Below are 12,651 nucleotides of genomic sequence, written 5' to 3'. Positions count from 1 at the left end.
AGGAGAAGGAGAAGGAGAAGGAGAAGGAGAAGGAGAAGGAGAAGGAGAAGGAGAAGGAGAAGGAGAAGGAGAAGGAGAAGGAGAAGGAGAAGAGAGAGGATGGATGCCAGCATGGAGAGGTTCATCAATTGTTGTTCAATGACCAAATGCCAAGGTACACAAACACTTAACAAAATTATGCAGAATTTGCCTGATATACCTGTGGGTTTTATAGATTACAGCACACAATTATGTAGTGTTTTTCCTTTTTTTTTTTGAGTTTCTTCTGACAGGATGGAGATAGATAGATAGATAGATAGATAGATAGATAGATAGATAGATAGATAGATGTTGGATGGATGGATGGATGGATGGATGGATGGATGGATGGATGGATGGATGGTTGGATGGATGGATGGATGGATGGATGGATGGATGGATGGTTGGATGGATGGATGGATGGTTGGATGGATGGTTGGATGGATGGATGGATGGATGGATGGATCAACAGACAGTGAAGGAGCTTGAGGAAACACATCAGGAAAAGAAAATCATGTCACTACCACCATCTCTGCTCTGTCCAAGCCTGCACGTGTCTCTTAGTTTTGATGAACAACGTATGAGAGGGGGAAAGGAGGAACATTTGGGAAAGGGGGGGAGAGAAGATAGGAAGTGGGGACAGGGCAGCAGCAGCATAAAGCATAGACTGAGCAAGAGAACAGGAAGAGGATGCAGCTCTAAGGCAAAGAGGAACATTTGGGAAAGGGGGAGAGAGAAGATAGGAAGTGGGGACAGGGCAGCAGCAGCATAAAGCATAGACTGAGCAAGAGAATAGGAAAACGATGCAGCTCTAAGGCAAATGAGGAAGAGCTGGCTGCTGTGGAGATGTGCAGAGGAGCAGGGGCACACATGCACATGAGGAGCACAGAGGCACACCTGCACATGAGGAGCACAGACACACACATGTACATGAGGAGCACAGAGACACACACCCACATGAGAAGCAGAGACACACCTGCACATGAGGGGCACAGACACACACATGCACATGAGGAGTACAGAGACACATGCACAGGAGGAGCATAGAGGCACACATGCACAGGTTGAGCACAGAGGCACGCATGTATACTGATGGGAAGAGAAAGAGCAGGTTTATCCTTTGAGAATTCCCTGCACTGCCTCCCTGGGTGGTCCTGATGGTGGTTATCCTGCAACTCTGTACATTGTCTCCACAGGGCTAGTCCACAGCTCTGCATGTTGATTTCCATCCAGGAACAAAGCAATGAGCAGAGCCACCAGCAGGGGGCAGCTTTGGCACTGGCAAAAGAGCTTCAAAGATAATCGGAGAACCTTTATTTTTCCTTTAGCACAGAGTCCATTCTTAATTCTGCAACAATAAATCCTCATTGTGTCCAGTGCAATCTCTTTAATGGCTGTGCTGTGGGTATGAATTTTGCCCTGTAAATGCAGGTGCTCAAGAAATGTCACAATCCTTTACTTCCTCTAAATAAAAATCAAATCCAAATTGCACCACTGTCCTAAAAGGCCAGGCAGAAAGTCCATTCTCAGTAATGACTATGGTTCCCATGGACCTTGGGGATCCTTCAGAGGCCTTACAGGCCATAGACCACCCTAAGGCTTAAGGGGACCTCTCCCTCTACAGTGCTTGCCCCCTGCAGCCTTACTTCCCCTGGTCCTACTTCCCCATTCCCTGCCCTTGGCAGCTTCACAAGTTAACCTTGGGCATTGGAAATACCCAGGAGGAGAGAAAGTCTTCAGGCCATGCAAGTCTCAGGAGAGGCAAGGAACCAGAAGACCCCATGTCATCCAGGGATGGGGGAAATGACAAGATGCATCCAGACATCTTAACTGTACACAGTGCAGATGCAAGTTTGCAGCCCTGACACAGCCCACCTGATCTGTAGGTCAAGTAGGGAGACAGAGGCTTTTATTCTTGGTAGATTTCACAGTGATTCCTGGAGTTGAATGGTGGGTTCCGGGACTGACTACCACATGACCTCACTTGAATAAACAGACAAAAGAGAATCATGGGGGAAATAATGTTGTTGTTGTTGTTGTTGTTTTGTTTTGTTTTGTTTTGTTTTAAAGTAAAAATAGATATGAAAATGGGCCTCTCTTTCCAGTGATGGCCTACTAGGCCATCTTTTAATACATATGCAGCTAGAGTCAAGAGCTCCGGGGTACTGGCTAGTTCATAATGTTGTTCCACCCATAGGGTTGCGGATCCCTTCAGCTCCTTCGGTACTTTCTCCAGCTCCTCCATTGGGGGCCCTGTGATCCATTCACTAGCTGACTGTGAGCATCCACTTCTGTGTTTGCCAGGCCCCGGCATTGTCTCACAAGAGACAGCTATATCTGGGTCCTTTCAGCAAAATCTTGCTAGTGAATGCAATGGTGTCAGCGTTTGGATGCTGATCATGGGATGGATCTCTGGATATGGCAGTCTCTAGATGGTCCATCCTTTTGTCACAGCTCCAAACTTTGTCTCTGTAACTCCTTCCATGGGATTTTAGGACTGGGGGTGGCTTATTTAGTATTTTCTTAGAATGCAAAGGGTCCTGGGTTTGAGCTACAGTGTTGCATAAAGTAAAATGGACACACACACACGGACACACACACACACACACACACACACACACACACACGGAAGATAGTTCAGCTGGTAAAGTGTTTGCTATGCAAGTGTGAAGTCCTAAGTTTGATGCCCTAGAGTCCACGTAAAAATGTTGGCTGTGGTGGTCCATGATCATAATCCTAGCATGAAGGAGACAGAGACAGACAGATGGATCCCTGGGACTTGCTGGCCAGCTCGGCTTAGCTTGATAAGGCCCAGGCCAGTGATGAGATCTGTGTTTAAAAAACAAGGTGGAGAGCTACTGAGAAAGACGGCACTGGTGGATGTCGCATCTCTGAAAGGACACACGTGCACGTGCATCTAGCCCCTCCCTCTGTGAACACACACACACACACACACACACAGAGAGAGAGAGAGAGAGAGAGAGAGAGAGAGAGAGAGAGAGAGAGAGAGATCCAAATAAAATAAAATAAATAAATAAAATCAGTGTCTATATTAGCTTCCCCTAAAATGTAAACCATATGGCAAATATAACAGCTTGGTACCTCCCAAAACTAGAATTTTTCAGGAATTTAATCAATTGTGCACCAAAACTTTTCCAAAGGGACCTTATTTTTAAAAATTCTAACAATAAACAAAACCCAGGGCTGGAGAGATGTCTCAGCAGTTAAAGCACCGGCTGCTCTTGCGGAGAACTCAGATCTGGTTTCTGGCATCCACATATTGGCTTACAAGTGTCTGCGACCCCAGTTCCAGGGGATCTAGTGTTTTGTTTTGTTTTGTTTTGTTTTGTTTTGTTTTGTTTTGTTTTGTTTTGTTTTGTTTTTGCTTTTTGTTTGTTTGTTTGTTTTTGGCTTTCATGGACACCATGGAAACATGCCGTGCACAGACATACATGCAAACAAAACACAAATACACACACAATAAAATAATTTTAAAAATCAACCAACCAAAAAAAAAATACCCTGTTCTGTCTTTAGAGAAATAAATATTTTTTAGTTCACAAACCAAAGGAGAGGCTGGGTATCCTGTTATCACCAAGTATGATTGAAAGAAAACCAGAACCAGAATTCTCAAGAATAGGCGATGTGCAAGTTTCCTCGAACACATGCACACCAACACACTTGCACATATATGCACACAAGCAACCAGGAGATCATCTCTAAAATGCCCCTGACAGATTGAAGAACAGAGTCTTGAAGTATGGCGATATGCTATGAATCAAGCCATGAATGGGGCATGCCCAAGACCCCTGGAAAGCTGCCGACAGTACTAAGGAGTCCTGTTTATGCATCTGCAGGCACCTTCCTCTAGAAGGGTGGCTCACTGGCAACCCAGATTCTCCTAAGGATATCAGGACCATCTGACAAATTAAATCCACAACCAAGCAACAAGACAACAAGGATATCAGGAAGGCCCCAGAAAAACTGATTCTTCTATGATTGACAAGAAGGGACACCATCAGACATGATCACCCTTAGTCAGGACTCTGCAGCAAATCCGAGCAGGCTGTCGTGAGCGCTCAGGAAGGCAAAGGAAGGTGTGTTAACTCCTTGCAAGAATGTTAGGATTTTGTGAATGGGCTCTGGACTTTGAGAATGAAATGCTCACAGGAAAGGAAATATTCATCAGAACACCAAGGAAAGCTCACAGAATTTTCTAGGGTCTGTTTCTGGTTTGTCTTTATATTCCATTCCCAAGTTTCTGTCCTCAATTTGATACTCCAGGGCAGTGCTTAATGAACACACACACACACACACACACACACACACACATACACACACACACAGTGTATATAGAACTTGGCATCTACTGTCTGTCCTTAGTCTAAACATACACACAAGATTTTATATACACTTAATATCTGTGATGGTTCATCTCCATTGTCAACTGGATAGGGCTTAGAGTCACCATGGAAACACATCTCTGGGCACAGCTATAAAGAATGTTTTCGATTAGATTAATTGAAGTTGGGAGGCAGATGTTATATGAGTGTTATCATTCTGTGGGCTAGGATTCCAGACTGCAGAAAATGGAGAAAGGAACAGGATACAATGTGGCCAGTTGCCCACTGCCAGCCTGAGTATGGCCAGCTGCCCACTGCCAGCCTGCGTATGGCCAGCTGCCCACTGCCAGCCCGCTTAAAACTTTCTTTCCTGAAACCACTTTCTGTCAGAGCAAGGGAAGAAGTGACCAGTATAGAGAGGCCTACCCTCTCTTTCTATACACACATGTGCATGCATGCACACACACAAGCACACTTGCACACAACCATGCACACACATGCACACATGTACACATGCATGCATGCACATATACAGATGATAGAGTGATCATTATATATGAACATAATTTTTCAAAACACATGGGCTATAGTAGCTGATTTGTATTATTTTCCAAAATAATGATCTATCTTAATTGTCTGAACACTGAATTTGCCTACAAGTCACGTAGTAATATTTAACTAGCACCTTGGAGGTGGCTTTTTCGTTACTTCTCGGCATTTTGTTCTTTTGAAGAACTGCAAACCTCTGAGTAGCATTCCATTCCCCACAACTCTGCTGCTATTTACAAGGAAACAGTTTTTAAGATTGGAACTGCTAAAAGAAAAATGTATGTAAAATTAAGGTTTTCCTGTGTTTTATGTGATTCCAGTAAAACAGCAAATTTGTCTGCCCACAAGTAGCTTAGAGAATAGACTGGGAATGTAGCTCAGTGCTGAAGTGTTTGCTGTGCAAGCCTGAGGACCTGAATTTACTATGCCAGAACCCACATGAAAATCCACATTTGAAACAGGTACCTATAATCCTAGCGCTGGTGAGGTACGGGTAGGGGGATATGGATTCACAGGCTAGACGGCCTGCCCTAACTGGGTTCAGCGAGGAACCTTGTCAAAGATTTGATGGAGAGAGATGGAGGAAGACTGATCTACACCTCTGGCATGCACATGCATGCACCTGAACATGCAACTGTGTTCTACCTCCCCACCCATCCCTGCTGCATACACACAGTAAAGAAAAACCCCAGAGAACTCTGCTGTGGGGCAGTGGACCATGAGAGGCAGCCTAGTCATCAGTTGAGCTAACGGCTTTGAAGCCTTGGAGACCCTGAAGGGATGGTAGGAGCTTCGCCTGCTCCCAAGTACCAGGCCCCTGTCACTAGTGGTAGCCCCCCATAGTGGCAACACCCCCAAGCCCCTCCACAAGGCATTCCTAACATCTCAGATCAAGGCAATAAGAAAAGAGATGTGACCTGTGATCCTGTAGACTCAAGACAGAGACCTCCATGATAATAAGGTACCTTGAGGCCTGGAGGGCATAGTCAATAAACTTTCCTTCCGAGACACTCCTCCCTGAAAAAATGTATTTAATCTCAGGACCACCCTGAAAAGGAGGATATGGTTTTACACATCCATTTTCTACCACAATAAATTGTTTGGAGCCACAGACTGTCTCTTTTCATTGAGACCTTCCATGGGGAGCCATGGAGAAGGCCTTTGTCTATAGAGCCACTGTCTAGTCTCCTGTAGAAGGCCTCCCACCAGACAAGCCAAGGACTCTCCCCGTGGGACAAGCCAGAGCTCTCCCTTTTCCCGTGGCCCTGGAAAAGATCCAGCCTGTGGGCCTGCACTCCATTCTCAGCTCTTCCTCCACTCCTAGCAGAGCCTGGATGTCTGAGAGTCTGAGAACCAGACAGGTGCAGCTTCATTGCAGGCCTGTGGACCCCTGAACCAGCTCCAACCCTACAGCCCAGTACCTACCCGGTACATCATGGGGCAAGCACAAACACCTCACATTATACCTCCTGAAGTGACCATGCCCTATGGGACCCACAACCCTACCCTCTGCTGACTCTCATTACAGGCAGCAACATTCATAATGGGATGTGGGTACATATGGGATGTGGGTACACACATGTATGCACATACATGTAAGCACATGTGTGTACATACATGTAAGCATGTGGGGAGTGCAGAAGTCAACTCCGGGTATTAATACCCACTGTTTTATTTTTATTGTCTTTAAAAAACTGATCGCTGGGAGGGCCTCTCAATGGTCTGGAACTCACTAGACTGTCTTGTCTGCAAAGCCCAGAGGTCCCTCTGTGTCTGCTCCTCCAGTGTTGAGACGAGCATTGCCTGCTACCACCCTGGTTCCTTTTCTATCATGAGTTTAGGGAACCCAGTTCATGTCCTCAGGCTTGCACGCCATCAATATACTGACTGGGCTATCTCCTTAGCCCTTCTATGACCATTTAAACGTATGTATTGTATTTACTCATGTGTGTGTGTGTGCCTATGTATGTTATGTATGTTCCATGCATGTAAAGGTCATAGGACATCTTGCCATCTTCAGTTCTATTTTTCTACCAAATGGATCCCAGAGATAGAACTCATGCCATCAATTCTGACCACAACCACCTTTGCCCACTGCACTGTCTCTCTCACCAGTCCCTGGGCCCGTTTTTAGCAGATGCTGCTTTGACTTCATGTAAAACAAGAGAAAAAGTATTTCCCCTGAACAAACCTGTGTGCCGTCTAAGAATGTGGACACTAACACTCTACCATCTTTATTACTTCCAAGACGGACATCACCTATTTGTGGCATTGTGCCTCTGTGTACAGGTCACACTCTGTGCATCTCAGAGCATGGATGGGAATTCTGTCAAGTCCAGGCATGGTCTGAAGATGCCAGGCACAAGTAATGATGCAATATAACGACACATATATCTGATTATTAATCACTTCCTTCTTTTCGTTGCACATGAGATCACATGTAGCCCTTACAGAATGCCATGCTTTGGCTCTCCCTGTTGGGAGAGCAAAGGGGATGTTAATATTTATTGTGAATAGTGGTCCTTGGGTCCGGTGGCATTGACAACTGCTGCTGTAGAGATGTGGACAGTTCCCAGTCTTGCCACAGGCCAGCGCTGATGCAGCAGGACCAGACTTAGGGATGTGCTGGGAGGGACAGAAATAAGAGAGGGAAGACGCCAGGAGGCAAAGAGACAGACAGGATGGAGTCAGGCAAAAAGTGAAGACCTGAGACAGAGACAGTCATGCCCAGAAGGATCAGAAGGGGGCATATCTACAGAGGACATCTGGAAACAGGCGTCACGTCACGGTAACGTGGTGACAGAACAGTGTCACAGACTGGCTTCATAGTTCTGCATTCTCTAGAAATAGTCTCACATTCTTGCAAGCACACTCATGTACACACACACACACACACACACACACACACACACACACACACACAGAGCCTGTGACACACCATATTCATTTTTCCCTCCAGCTGTCAAATGAGCCCATCACACGAGTAGTTCTGTGGCTAGTCACCTTACACAGCTCGTGTGACCAGAGGAGCAAAAACAAAGGCAACAAACAAGGTTTTCTTTTGGCTTTATTTACATTTGTGGTTCTCTGTCGAAAATAAATGAGGAAATAAATTCTGAGCATGCTGTAAGTGGGTCCATATTTATAAATCACAAAGGTACATTCTCACAAGTCACCTCTCTCTTTCCAAAGTCATCTGCAAAGCAAATGCCCACGCAGAGAGAGAAAAGGCTAACTAAGAAGCCAAGGCCGCCTGCAGCACGTGCTTCACTGGCCAGAAGCAATCATGACATAAAGGTATGATACTAACCCGGGCAAGGGGAACGGGGAGTCCCGAAGGCTGCCCCCCCCCCCCCGTGTGTGTGTGTGTCTGTGTGTGTGTGTGTGTGTCACTGGATGCCATACATATGTGAGCACCTGCAGAGGCCAGATGAAGACATAAGAACTCCCAGAGCTTGAGTTACACCATTTGGGAGTTGCCGGATATAGAAGAACAGCAAGATACAGATGGCCGTGGAAGATCAGCAAGTGCTTGTAACTGCCGAGCCTTCTCTCCAGCTCTAGCAGTAAAGAACAGGCTGTGGTGGATCCTGACCTCGCCATTGCTGGAGTAAGGGAGAATGTCTTTATGTGTATTTGAGTTCCAGTGACTGTGAGAAGCATAGAATTCAGGTACTCTCTGGTTTGAACCTGCATACTAGTGACGCTTTAAATGACAACTGTCTCCCGTAGAGTCAGGTATTTCAGTGCTTAGCCCCTAGCTGGGGAAGTTTCGGAACTTTTAGAAAGTAGAGCCTTGGTAGAAGAAGTATACGGCTAGGGGCAGGCTTTGAGAGTCCACACCCTTGCCCAGATTCTGGTTTGCCCTCTCTGCTTCCTGTGTGTGGATGGAGATGTGAGCTCCCAGCTTCCTGCTCTGCCCCCCTTGCTGCTGCCTCACCTTGAGGGCCCATCACCTGTAAGTCTCAGTTGGTCACTGTACTTCTTCACAGCAACAAACTGTTATTAGCGCAAGGTCCATTACTGGCTTTGACTTTTCTCAGAGTTGAAAGCAAAGGAGAAGCCAGACACAACCAATCCTACACTCACTCATTCCAGGAAGCCGTCTACTTATCTTAATCTCTGTCTGCGCCATGGCACTGAATCAAAGAAACACAAATGTCACATTCTATGTAAATTCTCTTAACAACCAAAAAAAAAAAAAAAGATTTTTCAGGCCTGTGACCATCTTTCTCAACTTGGAAGTGGTTTCTCTTCAGGCCCCACTCAACAACCTCCGTCTCCATCGATCAAGGTGAAAAATCCTCTTCTAGTCCTCACTCAGACTCACAACATTGTTCCTTTTGCCCTTGCAGCTCAGGTACCATCTGCTGGGTAGCCTCACAGTTCTTAACTACTTACATTCCGAGACATAACTCCAGCCAGACCTCAAGGCCTGACGACTTTGTTGCAGTGAAAGTGACTGTGTGGCTCCCAATGTCTATGCTCCTAAAATCACCCTCTTTCTGTCCAAATTGGGGACAGGCGATGATTTGAGAGAGGGAGGGACTCTTTGGCTCCCCAGAGGTCGCAGCAGGGGGCTTCTCACATGGCACCCACACTCAGAAGATGGAGATACAGATGCTAGGGCTCTGCCCATTTTTCCCTTTGCATTCACTGTGGACCCCTTATCCAGAGAGTGGTGCTGCTCATATTTAGGGCAGATCTTCCATCTGCGGGTAGACCTTTCTGGAAATGCCCTCACAGACACGCCCAAAAATATATTTCACCAATGCCTTAGGTGTTCTTTAATCTAATCAACTTAGAATTAAAGTTACCCACCACTCTCCTTGGTCTCAGGTTTGACAGGAGATAGCATTATGTTGGCATATATTGTGTTACAGTACAGGGGCATAAATGTGTCATGGGTAAAGAGAGATGACCCAAAGGGAGAGGTCACACCATCAGGTAAGGCCACACTGGTCTGTAGCTCCCAGGCAATGGAAAGCTTTCTCCCTCTAAATTTGCTTATGGAAAAAAAAAAAAAACCAAGCCAAACTCTGCGGGCTATGCTCATATCCATCACTGCCCCTTTATAGCCTGCCCCCCCCCCCCCGTTCTCTTGACTCTCACCGTCTTCACACTCTGAGCTTTCTTGGGATCTATTTCTTTCTTAGTTCTTCCCTCCCTGGCATCTCTCTGCTGCTTAAGGCTCTGCGCCAGGGTTGCACGATGAAGCAGAGGTCTGTCCTCTCTGCTTTTGCTGCAAGCAGAGCGTATCTTCTTCACTCCTGGTGGCCTTTTAACCTGCTCTATCCCTGAACATGAACTTGTCAAGGGCGTAGACCAAGTTCTTTTGGTATTTGTCTCTCTAGTGCTTAACCCATCCAGCCCTCAGTAAATGTTTACAGCTGCCTGCCTGGTAAGTCCTTTTCTTTTCCTTCAAAGGGCAAGTTGAAGGGCTATCAACTGTCAAAAGCTGTTTAAATAATTAGTGTTTTCTCCAGTGAGAGGGGGAAAGGGATTGCAAGCCCGAGAGAGCTTTTATGAACTTGGATGGAGTCTTCTTTGCTTACCTCATAACGAAAGATACAGAGAGAAGGAGTTGTCTAGTTTTAAAGGTACCAACAACACATGAATTCCTAAATGTGTGTATCACATGGCTGAAATTCCCAAATATAATTTCAATGTGCAGTGGGGAGTAGGGATAAAGAATGTTGACTAAGGAGGCTGCACAGTCCTTGGAAAGCTGGAGGAGAGGAAGGATTTTGTCTGGAAAAACCAAGTGGGGGTTGCTGGGCTCCTTTTGTGCACTGTCAGCTCTCCACGGCTTCATGTGAAGCCTTTGTTTGTTTATATTGCCTGGGCTGGGACTCAGGGCTTTGAACCCACAGGGGAATGTCAGGCAAGTCCTTTACCATTGAGAGACCTCAAGCCCTATGAACATGCTTTCAAGCACTTTTTTTTTTCAGTTGAAAATCCAGGCTCAGCATCCTCTATTTTTTTTTTCCTCCAAGTCTCTTGGGTGCATGGTGCAGGGTGTTTTGGTAAAGAGAATGGAATGTTGCTCACTGGCACAGGCTAGGAAAGGAGTTAGATGTGATGTTACTGAGGAATATGGCAGTTGGATATTAGCAGTGGTATCTCTGGATGGTCAGCATGCTCCCTTATGGCTAAGAATCCTTGAAACTTCAGTTAGCTTGTTCACTCCATAGCCTACACATTATTGCTTGCCACGTGGCTCTGACATGGCCTGCTTTTGTGGGCTTTTCTAGAGGATCATGGGAAGAAATGCTATACAAGAGAGATCGATCTGGCCCACCACAATGTTAAAGAGTCTTAGGGTTCCTGTTGCTGGGAGGAGACACCACAACCACAGCAACTGTTACAAATGACAACAGTTAATTGCGCCTGGCTTACTGGTTCTGAGGTTCAGTCCATTATCATCATGGCAGGAAGCATGGCGGTTTGTAGACAGACATGGTCCTGAAGACATAGCTGAAAGTTCTATATCCCAATCAGCAGGGAGAGCAGTAAGTCACTGGGCCTGGCTTGGGTTTCTGAAAGCCTGAAAGTCCACCCCTAGTGACACACTTCCTCCAACAAGACCACATCTTCTAACAATGCCATTCCTTACGAACCTATGGGGACTACTTTCATTCAAACCACCACTTAGGACCAAAGGGTCCCCTCATCCTATGAATATAGCCAAGGATCTTAAGCATTGATTAAAATGTTTTACGAATCCAAAACACAGAATCTACTGGGCTTCCCAGGCCCGTCCTGGGATAGCCCACTCTAATATCTCTTTGGAGTGTTTGGATAAATATTCTTCCACTCAAGTACATTCATATTCTATCTATCTATCTATCTATCTATCTATCTATCTATCTATCTATCTATCTCAATAGATTTTTTTCCTGCAAGAATACAAGAAGCCAGAGACACCTTCCCCACAATAACAATATCAGATTTTGGTTTTTGCATGTTTTCAAGTCAGACGACAGAATTCTAAGATGGCTCGACGTACCCACAGAATTACAGAATTGAGAGCTTCAGCCATTTGTCCCACAGCTGTGACTGTGAACCCTGCAACCAGATAACACTTTCTGAAGCTCACTGCGGAGGCAGAATGTTTAAGAAAGTCTACAGCTACCTTGCACACAGCACAGGTGTTTGTGTATGTGTGTGTGTATTGATCTGGCAAGTTAATGGGCTAGGTATGAACATAGCAGTTTCTACTGAGAGAAACGCCAGGAATAGAGACACTTCTCTGTGACTTCAAGAGGCAGTCACACATGGAGCTATCTGCGGACCAATAGGCAGGAGCATTGAACTCATCAAAAGAAGAAAAAAATACAACCCACTCATTACTCACCAAGCTAAGCTTTCTCCAGAACTCTGGTCCTTCCTCCATCTCTCTGAGACTCGGTGGAATGTACCAAAAGCAAACATTGGTATATTCAGGCTGAGGATTAGAAAACACACAATGCTGCTTTATTAACATAAGATTCATTGTAGAATGTAATTAAACCAAGGCTTTTAAACTCTGTGATAATCTCTTATGAGTCATCAAGTGTGTATGACTTATTTTAAAAAAGCCAACCCCCTGCAGAGTAGTTCTCTACGAATTCTGACAATACACTACTGGAGTTTGAATCTAGACAGTTTTCTTTTCTCTACATAAAGGGTAGGCTCAGAGGCTCAGGTTACACACACACACACACACACACACAGAGAGAGAGAGAGAGAGAGAGAGAGA

The 12,651-nt window shown here is 45.6% G+C and overlaps 1 protein-coding gene across 1 annotated transcript in view; it reads right to left on the bottom strand.

The window, feature by feature from the left end:
• Positions 1-12,651, bottom strand: part of Gadl1 (glutamate decarboxylase like 1) — a 167,839-nt gene that overhangs the window by 31,931 nt on the left and 123,257 nt on the right. Inside the window, exon 14 of the mRNA XM_029481848.1 lies at positions 12,268-12,357. Within this exon, the coding sequence (XP_029337708.1) occupies positions 12,268-12,357 (90 nt within the window). The remainder of the gene's footprint in view (positions 1-12,267; positions 12,358-12,651) is intronic.

This window comes from Mus caroli, chromosome 9 (assembly GCF_900094665.2).
Source record: "Mus caroli chromosome 9, CAROLI_EIJ_v1.1, whole genome shotgun sequence".
Lineage (NCBI taxonomy): Eukaryota > Metazoa > Chordata > Mammalia > Rodentia > Muridae > Mus > Mus caroli.
Note: the sequence above shows the minus strand (reverse complement) of the source record. Positions and strands in the feature narration are given on the sequence as shown.